Genomic DNA, 12,101 nt, shown 5'->3' on the forward strand with positions numbered 1-12,101 from the left:
TAGTTTGGGTTTATATTAATATGCTCATTCTTATATAAGATTTCTGCAGTAACATGTAACACACATGTTTAATCATTGATGGAGATTAAAGAGATGTTTATTCAAAAATATTTTTTTCTGAATAATTCTCTAGTGTCAGACCTTTTCCTGACAAATGCAATTTAGTTACTGAGAGAGAGAGAGAGAGAGAGAGAGAGAGAGAGAGAGAGAGAGAGAGAGAGAGAGAGAGAGAGAGGATCCATAACCACAAACATTAAAAAACTATCAGTGCTTTAATACATTGTACAATGCTCTTTAATTACTAAAAAAACTGCTAGTGTTGCTAATTGCATCATTATCATTGATTATTTGCCTAACATCATAACCTGTCATATGTTATATTTGACATAATTGAAAAAAAGGATGTATTGATTTCATATGAGTTCAGAAATAAGCAAGGAATTTGAATTAAGTTCAGGTTCAAGTTCACTCAAGCTCATAATTCTAGTCTGGATGTTAGTAGTTTTTGTGCATTTTCATCTACAGTATATTGACAAATAATTGGACAAAAGTTAACAATTTCCAGTTTTGCCAATATCATTCTGCCATGATCATGCTTCTGATATTTTGCATAACGTAGCAACAAAAGTTTGCAGAACGCTGACACAGTTACTCAGAGTGTTTCTTGTTTCTTTTCAAAGTTGAGGCTGAGAGTAAAACCACAGAGTGCAACACTGGCACATAGGGTGCATAGTATATGAACAGCATTACATAACATATTTCTCTGATAGTTTGCCCAACGCCCAAATGCTTGTGTAACACAGATCATTTTCTGAATACTTTCTAAGAATTTTGTTCTCCAAGAAAGGTTAAAAAATCTCAGGCTTTGCATAACCGCTATATACGAGGTGGGGATGGGAAAATAATCGATATATATATATATATATATATATATATATATATATATATATATATATATATATATATATAGAGAGAGAGAGAGAGAGAGAGAGAGAGAGAGAGAGAGAGAGAGAGAGAGAGAGATATTTATATATAGATATAGAGTTTTATTTATAAATTGTAATAATATATTTATAATATAATAATATAATATAATTATATTAATATAAAGTAGCACATGGTCATGCTGAAACAAATCATAATGATAATAAAAAACAATTACACATTAGAGATGGAAATAATTCAAATTGAATCAAATTGAATAATGACACAAAGAACAATTTTCACAACTTAATGTCTCAGATCTAATTTGTTCCATCCCAGATAGCAATGCACACACACACACACACACACACACACACACACACACACACACACACACACACACACACACACACACACACACAAACACACAGGCAGGCACACACACACACGCACACACACACACACACACACACACACACACACACACACACACACACACACACACACACACACACAAAGCAGCTGAGTCTGTAAAATTCACTGTGGTATACAAGAACAGGAGAAAGAAACAATAGAAAAGTGCAATAGACTCTTAGGTCTGTTAAATTGTTTATTCTGTCAGGAGAGCACAAGACTCAATTGTTATCAACCATAGGAAAGGAGAGGGGGGGGGGGGAGAGAGAGAGAGAGAGAGAGAGAGAGAGAGAGAGAGAGAGAGAGAGAGAGAGAGAGAGCCCATGAGAATAAGAGTGATGTGATTGAAATTTTTTTCATTTCCACCATGCATAGGGGAAATCAAAAATAGGTCCTGGCAATGCAGCCTTAAACACATGTACTGCTCAGATTTTAATAAAATTAACTCCTCCACAATTACACAACTCCAGCAATCCCTCGCTCCCATGCTCTCTCCTTCAACTCCTCACTACAGCCATATGTGTAGTGTATATATATATATATATATATATATATATATAGATAGATATATATATATATATATATATATATATATATATATATACACACACACACAGTATATTAACAGTATAGCAGTATAGTACTATGTGTGTGTATATATATATATATATATACATATACATACGTATATATATATATATATACACACACATATAATATATATATACATATATATATATATATATATATATATGTATGTATATGTATATATATATATATATATATATATATATATATATATATATATATATATACACACACATAGTACTATACTGCTATACTGTTAATATACTGTGTGTGTATATATATATATATATATATATATATATATATATATACATATACATACGTATATATATATATATATATACACACACATATAATATATATATACATATATATAACTGTATATCCACACCCCCAGACCCCCTCCCAACTTCTCTCGGACAGTTGGAGCTTGGTAACAGTAACAGCCCTCCCACGCCCATCTGTCAACAGCACACTCTCAGTATGAAGACAGGGCCGCACGCCTGGAACCCATTCACACTCTCGATCTCTCACATGCACACACACACTCAATACAAGAAGAGTGCATTGTACACTAACGTGCATGTTCAAGCCTCAAACACACTAGTGTGCCTGTTTAAGTGCTATGAATTATTAATCAACAAACACCCAGGGCTAATTTAGCATAATTTATGGGAGGGTGTAAGAATGGGCTCCTTTGAAGTTCTGATTGGGAATGTGTTCGAATAAATACTTGTTTCTGAGAGAAAAGTTCAGACGCTTTCATTTGGTAAATAACAAAATTCAGATCCTCACCAAACAAAGAAGAATGGCTGACAGTTAGGTAGAGACAATTATGGGATGGAATTTTACAGAGACAAGGGCCAGTTGGTCCTTGTGTGTGTGTATGTCTGCTCGCACACATACAAACACACACAGGCAGTTATAGTGCATGGGTGGATGTGTGAGTGTGAATACGCTGTGTGTGAATGGAGTGCTGAAAACTCACTAGGCCCCTTATAAAATCCCGCAGAGATGATGATGGCATTAATGAAGATGGTGAGAGCGCGCCTGGCTCATCCACCTGTTCAGAATGCAACTCACTCATGAGAGTGAATTAACAAGAAGTGGGACAACACCAAGTTCTTACCTTGTACATACACACACCTTAGCTACAGTATATACTGTAGCTATCTGAACTTCTTATTAGATTTACTTCTAATCTTCACCACTGTCGACATTATAATTTAAATCTTTCCTGCACATGAAAGTACATATGCAGTAAATAAGAATGAAGTGACTGAATTAAATGAAAATAAATGAATAGATGGAATGAAATAAGAATGCAATAATTTAAATGTGTATGTGAATATATCCATGTGCATGATGGCGTGCATGTTATATGGTTTTTCAGAGGGTAGGGCAGCTATAGTGTATTTGTTAGAGAACATAAGCACATGAATGTTACACCATTATTCCTTTCAAGTGCCAGTGAAATCCACAAGCCCTGGGCAACATTACAGAGCAACGTGTGACAGTAAAATAACCAACACCCTTATTAGAACTGACACACAACCACACCACAACCACACCCAAAGATGCATCAGCTAAAAAATGAAAGGTCACCCAACAAACCGGTTACTCCATATCCAATACCTAATCCATTAACTAAAATCAACAAAGCAAACAAATTAAAGTAGAATCAAATAAACAAATGAGCTTAAAAACATTGCTGTCTCATTTGTCTTGATTTTCCTTTTGTTCCCATTTCCATTTCTGGAATTTGGCGGATGCCTTTATCCAGAGCAACTTACATGAGTGCTTTGATGTTTCTATCAAAAAACAACCTCGTGCTTGCTCACTAGGTCAGGGATTAAGAGTACCATCAGTCTAAAAGTGCTGTTGAGGAAGTCAGAACTGTATAAAAAACACAACATAAGGAATTGTGGAAAAGTGCTCATTTAATACTCGGTGAAGAGGGTTTTAGTCATCATTTAACTATAGTATGTGATGTAATAGTTGCCTATTCACTACCAAGTATCCACAGATATTTCATAAGACCATAAGGAGAAGTTCCAGACCTACGTTACAACCTTTCAGCTTTTGCATACTATTGCATAAAACCTTTCAGCTTTTGCATACTATACTATTATATGTCTTTGTTAAATAGTATTTTGTAAACTAGGTTTATTATTAGGCTTCATCTATATGTCTACAAAGTCCTGGTGAATTAGCTATTAGTGTAAAAAGAACATATATAGAATGAGTGCATTCATATACACATAATATGAATCGATGGCAACTGTAAGGGTAAGTGTTACAGCGTCAGTAAATGTATCCACACTTTCTGACCAATCTGAAATAAGAATTCAACAGAATCTGGAATGATACACTATAAAGTCTGCTTAGTTGTGATACAACCTGTGAAAATATTCTATAACTTGTAAATCAGTATGCTTATCATCACTAATGAAGACGGTGGATAAGATCTGAATGCAGAAGTTATCCAATAGAAGGAAGTGGTCTATTCTGACAAACTGAGTCTTGCTAGTTATCATAATATCTCTAGTTTCATACAACTCAAACTTCATGTATATCTGTGAAGCAACTGTGCTCCAAATACAACTTAACATGCCTATGGGTGGACCAGGTTTAAAGATAATAATAATAATACATGGAAAATAAGGAGATAACAGTTCCCCAGCAAATCACTTCTTATCACTGGTATATGCACTGCTCTATCTTCCTCATCCACCAGAGAAAGAGCCTACCATGGCTGACTGCACTTTACATAGATCCTGAATGCCGAGAACAAGCCAGCTACATTCACGACCCTTCAGTGCAGAATGATCCATGCCTTGGTTTCTCTCTAAACAGAATGTATTTTAATATATTTATACAGTTAAAATGCTAAGGTCAAGGGAGAAGTATGTGTGAACACAACAGATGCTCATCCGTTCACTGGCAGGTGAAGACTCTTGTTAACAGCTCTGCCTTGGCAAGGGAGTGCCATGAGTTGTCATAGCAACCATGTGGCAAAGAGGAATATAGTGGATGGCGTCTCCAATCCAGCCTGCCATATTTATGCAGAAAAAATGGGGTGGCTGCTGGGCAGAAAACACACTAAAGCACCAAGCGCCATTGATCACTGTAATGCGGCCCACACTAGACAACTAGCAGATCTTCATGTGTAATGCCATTAGTTACACAAAGCATTCAGTGTGAAATTGTCTCCAGGAATCCAAATAAAGACTTTATAAGAGCTAATGAGAAAGTGATGATGAATTGTGGAAAATTTCTAAAAGGTAGAAGTTATTATTAAAAAATTGGAAATACAGGAAGGAAGCTCAGGAGTGAAGGGTGATAGAGGTAAGAGGACAGAAAATGGGAGACAATACTAGGAAGGAGACCAAGTAAACTAAACAAAGAAATGAGGTGAATGGGTGGTAATCCTGGAAGATGGGTGATCCCCGTTTAGCCTGAGCCCTTTGCCAGCCAGAGCATTACCCTCTCCACCTTCATACCACACACACACACACACACACACACACACACACACACACACACACACACACACACACACACACACACAAAGTTCCTATAAAATGTACCAGTACTAAGCATATTTCATCTGTTTAAATTGCAATCTGGTGTGTTGAACTGCTTAGTGTGATTCTAAATGAACCCTAGTGTGGTTTGACTGTGCTGAGCAGTTTCTTGATTAACATGATGTAACCCAGACATGAAACCCATATTGTGGGTTGTAGCTTTTTTCCTTATATGCAAGCTACAAAACTAAATGCTGAGTGCAACATTTTGAAATATGCTGACATTTTAAATTTCATTCTGTGTACATGTGCACCAAGAACGCTAACATTTAGTATAAAAGCATTAGGATAGGATGTTTGTATCACTCCACATGTCTGCGTGTGCTACATAAAATTAGAAATACTTCTAGCAAGAGTTCATTACATTAAAACCATCATTGCACTCACTATGGGCTGTCAGCAACTTTATTCACTACACCAGGGGTCGGCAACCTTAAACACTCATAGAGCCATTTGGACCCGTTTCCCACAGAAAAAAAACACAGGGAGCCACACAACCCCTTTGACTTCTAAAATGAAGATAACACGGCATATATCGTTTTTTACCTTTATGGAAAGTATAGAAAAAACTGTAGTGTGTCGCATTTATGAAATCAATGAACTGCTACCGAGTAAACAAAATTTTATTTCTGCAAGCAAACAAAAATATTTTGAACAGTTTGAACTAACCTTAACAAAAAAGATGCTGGGTTGAAAGTTACTTTCAAATAAAATGTACAATGTCTGTTTGAGTTCTCTTCGTATTCATGACATCAAAATTATAACTTGCCGGATGCAGAAAACCAAAAATGCGTCTGCTTCTGTGCGGTGTTGTAAAAAGTATTAGAAAGCGATACTTGAGTAAAAGTACAAGTATCGTACTAGAAAAAGACTTTGATAGAAGTAAAAGTCACCTTTTAGAATATTACTCAAGTAAAAGTCTTAAAGTATCTGATATTTACTGTACTTAAGTATCAAAAGTCATTTTCTGATATTTACTGTACTTAAGTATTTGAAGTAAAAGTAAAAAGTAAAATTTCAGTGATTTTCGGTAGGCATAAGACCAGGGGCGGTTCTAGGATTTCATCTTTAGGGGTTTTAGACCTCAGTGAGAATTTAAAACCAGAAGAGTTTTATATTATATATTATATGACTACATAGTAAGCCAAAAGTTATGGTATTATTAAATGGCAAAAGTGGACACCAAAATTTTATGCATGATGTAATAATGCCAGTCTTGAATCAGATTAGTTCATGTATGTGTGCATTCTCTACAAACAGTGTGTCCAATGAATGCAGTCATTAATAAACAAATATTCACAAGACAAAGACCAACTCAATAAATGTTATTTTTATTTAGTATTGATATTGCATTAATATTTTGTTTGTGCTATCAACTGTGGTAATAAGAATAGTGACATTTCACTGCTTTTGGTTGCTTTTGGTTGACTCCAGCTCTGACGCGCGTGCTGTGCTTCTCCGTAGTGCGTGCGGACGTGCAGTGACACTCTATAGGAGCAGTGACTCGCCAAATCTCCCTTATTGCAGTCGCACACATTTCTTCTGCTTTTATTTTGTAGTAACGAGTAACGAAGATGATTAGTGGAAATATAGCAGAGTAAAAGTATACATTTTATCTAGGAAATGTAGTGGAGTAAAAGTGAAGGTTGACATAAATTTAAATAGTGAAGTAAAGTACAGATACGTGAAATTTCTACCTAAGTACAGTAACGAAGTATTTTTACTCCGTTACATTACAACACTGCTTCTGTGTGTCAGATTTTGCCAGTCGGCAGTTATGACGCATATGTTTATTTTAATGTCACAAGAGCATCATAATCTTAGAATTTCATTTTTTAAAACACTAACTAAAATAAAATAAATTTAAATTAAATATTTATTTTCCAAATCTACAGGGAGCCTCAGCAGAGGGATGAAAGAGCCACTTGCGGCTCCGAAGCCGCGGGTTGCCGGCCCCTGCACTACACTGTTGCACTGAATATCAATGGGGCTATGATGACCTACAGCTTCGAGTCTATACAACCTAATAGTACCGATATCATACTGATATAATACATAGTACTGACATTCAGTACAACAGCACTCTAGCTCATATGAGCACTGCCATAATTATAAATAAACAAGTATGTTTCCAGCAGTGCTCTTTTGCACACATTACATTAGCCTACATTGTAGTCTTATATGCCTGCTTTAATCTGTGCATTGTGCAACCAAATCAGACCAAATTCCAACAACCCAAAGCATCATTAACACCATGCTTAAAGCTCAGGACACAATTGATATCTAAGAGTATCCTAATCCATTGCAAATTGAGCGGGACAAGCCTCTTACAAACAAGTGCAATTTAAACTAAGACAGAAATGAAAACAAGAGCAAAGGATCATATCAAACCTAAACGCCTGTAACCATATATGTAGACTAGAGTCCTGAGTGCTACACAAAAAGTCTGACTGAATTAGACCCGTGAATTATTAAGTCCTTCCTGCCTCACACGACAAAGACAGGAGAGCAGGTCTCGCAGTTGTCTGAAACACATCCACAAACACATGGCCCTCGGCTCAAGTTACACCACTGGATTGATTCTGCAGACAATGTTTGTGCACATAACACATTAAAAATCTATTTATGAGCAGTTCAACACTGACCTGAGTAACACAAAATATGACACTCTTAGCTGGCATCCAGGGAGACAGATAAATTGTTACAGGCAAAAGATTATGTTGAAATTGTTATGGGTTCACAGCATTTACCATGCTATAGAGCAGTTTTCAAGTATAGTTTGTGACAGAAAACAAAAAAGAAGTAGTTATGGAACAAATATGACACAACACCAACAACTTCTTGCTTCTTTAAGAAAACCCACCTTTGAATTCTCACTACAAAATTCATATAAATAATTATTGTCCTGCACATGTTCTGACACCACATCATTGTATCACATGGATGATGTTTTCACCTGATAAGCCCTATATTGCATGCATGGACACAAACAATGTAGTCTGAAAAAAATTAAGGTCTATGCGTGCATCTGTGAGTGGGTGTATTGATGTATGGTGTCTTTTAGGAGTTGGTTTTGACTGTAAATGTCTGGGTACGTGTTCTACTGACCTGCTGACATGTACAAAACACAGCATTTCATATAAAAATTCCTGCTCTAAAGAACTGAGCCTCATCTCACAACACAAAATACTATGCCTTGCTCTCTCATCACACATGCATTCTTTATCTTAAACACTGGTTTCAGTTCAACCAGGGTTACATCACTGAGAAATACACTCAGAAATGAGGCTCCAAAATAGACACCTGCTAATATACTTTCGGTCATGTTTAAAGCAGCCTTTGGCATATGTAGGAAGTCTACATAAGGCAGCAAGAGACATGTTGGGCCAGTAGCACTTAAGACAGGTGTGTCTATGAGCACAACTAATAGCAGAGAGGAGATCAAATTGATTTCCTCCTATCACACTGTCACGACACATTTGTGTCACTCATCACATCGTGAGGTGACCACATGGACATACCAGAGCAGGAACACAATAAATTCACACTGACATTTCCCTAGATGCATAACACATCCTTTTTTGCTGAACTGGGATTATAAAACATGATGGCAGCTCATTGTTCAAGGAATGATTGTAATGCAAATCAATTTTATTTTTGCCTACAAACAGACAATAACCTAAACCACTTTATCGCTCATACCAAAGCTAACCATCAAAGGATAGCTGACAAATGAAAGGAAAAAACAAGATAAAATGTCTTAGGAAGGTTCCAGGTCATTGCAAAGCACTAGAACAGCTTCAGTGTGCCTTTGGTATGGATTCAGCACATTTCCAAAAGATATGCTTTTAGTTGGTGTGTTGATGATGGTGCTTTAGTGTGCTCTAAGACATCACTCAAAAATATACCATAAGTGTTGCTGAGGGAAGACTTCTCCAACAACTGTACTGAAAGCCACAGCATATGATTCCACCCTCATCAAATTATTCAGTTTGACCTTATGAACACAAGATATAAGCAGGTTTGTCCTGAATGTAAGCACTACCAGATTAGAAACACTGAAAACTACATGCTTGGCCCACCAGAAGAAATTTGTTTTAATTTGCATTGATACTTCCTTTTAAGGGGACAAGTGGGCAAAATCTATTTCAGTTCAGCAAAAAGCTGTACATAGCATGCCACAATTTTCCTTTCATTTGTCAACCATCTGTATGTGACTCAATAATAGTTCCCAATTTACAGTGCACAGTAGTCAGTCTGTGAGTGGTGTCCAAGATTAGATAGGGTGTTACAAGGAACAAAAGTAGATGTGAACTATTTATTCCCCAAATTGTCAACACCTTCCTCTACAAGAAAAACTTTCTGATTATTCTACACCATGTCTCTATCTGAAAGCCTGTTACTTTTTATATTTCTTAAGCTTGTACAAGAGTCTAGTGAGGTATAGCTTCATATATCAAAATTGTATGTAACAATGGAGAGATGCGCACTGAGTAAATAGATGTTTAAAGCCAAATGAGTGCATCCTGTACCTCTACCTCTTCAAGCACACCTACTCTAAAACATGCTTCTGAATACTTTTTTATAAACTAAGCATGTGGCAGAAATTCTGCAAAATTAAATCTAATCCTGTGATGTAATACACTCAACTGAGAGGCTACATCTTATGATTTGAGTTTGCAATATAGCTCCATGTGATGGAAATTGTGAATGTCACTCTCTGATTCAATGAGCATGATCTGTTTGGTGATAAGTCAGAAAGCTGCCCAGAAGAGCATGTGGAAAACACTGGATATAAAGACTGCTCTCTCTACCAAAGGACTATGTGAGCACCAAGACACTCAGTGTAGGATTTAAAGCTCAGATTAAATCCAACTGCTGACCTGCAGAGTTAAAATCTAGTTTGGTTACTAACCTTTTCCTACACGTCTGTTAAATCTGGCAGTTAATCAAAGAGCTCATTCTGACCAGTTAAAGAAGAAAATAACCAAACTTGACTCCATCTGTTTAGGAGCAATGGTCAGGCCTGACTCAGAATCATACCCAGTCTTCGAAGTGTCTACTTCCATTCTGCAGCAAATCTTCAAACTGGATGGTGCAGTTGGCCACAAAGTCATCATAGCCGATTGGGGAGTCATGGAAAACTGAGAGTTCGATCTTCTTTCCATCATAAACCTCTGTGACGAACTCATCGTTCCATGCCGGGCTGTTGGTCTTCTGCCTGGTGGAGGTCTGGCCTACACGTGAATCATCCACATTGAGGGCAATGTATGTGTCCAGCAAGAAGGTCTGGGTCTTGGGGCCCACTGCGTGGCGCAATGACCATGGTGTGGGCTTCAGGTCCAGAGCTTTGCAGACTTTTATCTTCAGCAAGCCGTTGAAAACAACCATGATGATGCAAGAACAGGCAACTGCTTACCTTTACAGTGTGAAACTTTAATCCAGAGGGAATGTTTTGCATTTAGTTACCATCACGTCATTAATAAGCATGAGTTTTAATGGATGCTGTTTTGATTTGTATTTTACCTGACGTCCAGTAACCCAGAGTCTCTTCAAATGAATGCGGGCTAAGAGCGCATAAGGAACACGCAGGGAAAGCAAGGACTTTGATTCTCCTGCTTTTGTTTACGTTTGTGAACGCGCGTAAACAAACGAATCCCCTCTCCTCTATGTGTTTATTCTCTTTGTCTCTGACAAGAATTTCGATGGAGTTTTATTCTAAAGCGATAACAAGCTGGAATCGGGGCTATGCTTTAAGCAATCAAACGATGCCAACATAAATTGCTCTTGAGCTCAGAGGAAACGGCCCCGAATGGAACATTAAGGTCTTCAGCAGCAGCAGCAGAAGAAGAAGAAGAAGAAGAAGAAGAAGCGATGCATTCCAGCTAGTCCTCTTCCATCAAGAGAGAGAAAAAAAGATTAAACCATGCTGTCCATTCAGGGATCTTCTTTCTTCCCGAGCAGCTCGCAGGCTCACAGTCTGCTTGTCTCGATCGCGTTTTATGGGCGTGAGGAATCCTACGCGGCATTTGAGCCGCCTGTCTGTTCAGTGGATACACCAGATCTGTGCTGATTTTTCCTGCAGCATTCCTCTCCTTCACCCCCCGCCCCACTTCTCTCTCTCTCTCTCTCTCTCTCTCTCTCTCTCTCTCTCTCTCTCTCTCTCTCTCTCTCTCTCTCTCGTGCGCCTTACGGCCGGAGAAGGAAGTGCGCAAAACGCGTCGGTTGATCGAGCCGCGCCGGATGGGGGGAGTCTGTGTATGTATACAAGCGAAGAGCACCTCACATCTGTGTTTCCAAGTCCTACTGCTTGAGTCAGCCACACTGTTGCCTTACATTATATTGTTCTTACTGCTGGAAATAATTGCGCGCGTTAGTGTCGATTCTTTAGTGTCGAATCGACTCTGTGTCGATTCTTTAGCGCAAATTCCTTCAAGTGAACCGAACAGCGGTTTTTGTTTCGTTTGATTCATTTCGTAGAATAGGTTTCCATAAAAGGAGAAGATGGGAATAATGTTGAATAGCAAAAGTGCTTAATTAATGGCACCCAAGGAAAGAGAGATAACGAGGGCTTAGAGGAGCCATAGG

The 12,101-nt window shown here is 37.6% G+C and overlaps 1 protein-coding gene across 1 annotated transcript in view; it reads right to left on the bottom strand.

Moving 5' to 3' along the window:
- prkcea (protein kinase C, epsilon a) overlaps positions 1–11,647 on the bottom strand; it is a 55,129-nt gene extending 43,482 nt beyond the window's left edge. Inside the window, exon 1 of the mRNA XM_027163129.2 lies at positions 10,557–11,647. Within this exon, the coding sequence (XP_027018930.1) occupies positions 10,557–10,904 (348 nt within the window). The 5' untranslated portion in view covers positions 10,905–11,647. The remainder of the gene's footprint in view (positions 1–10,556) is intronic.
- Positions 11,648–12,101: the final 454 nt, after the last annotated feature.

This window comes from Tachysurus fulvidraco, chromosome 8, assembly GCF_022655615.1.
Source record: "Tachysurus fulvidraco isolate hzauxx_2018 chromosome 8, HZAU_PFXX_2.0, whole genome shotgun sequence".
Lineage (NCBI taxonomy): Eukaryota > Metazoa > Chordata > Actinopteri > Siluriformes > Bagridae > Tachysurus > Tachysurus fulvidraco.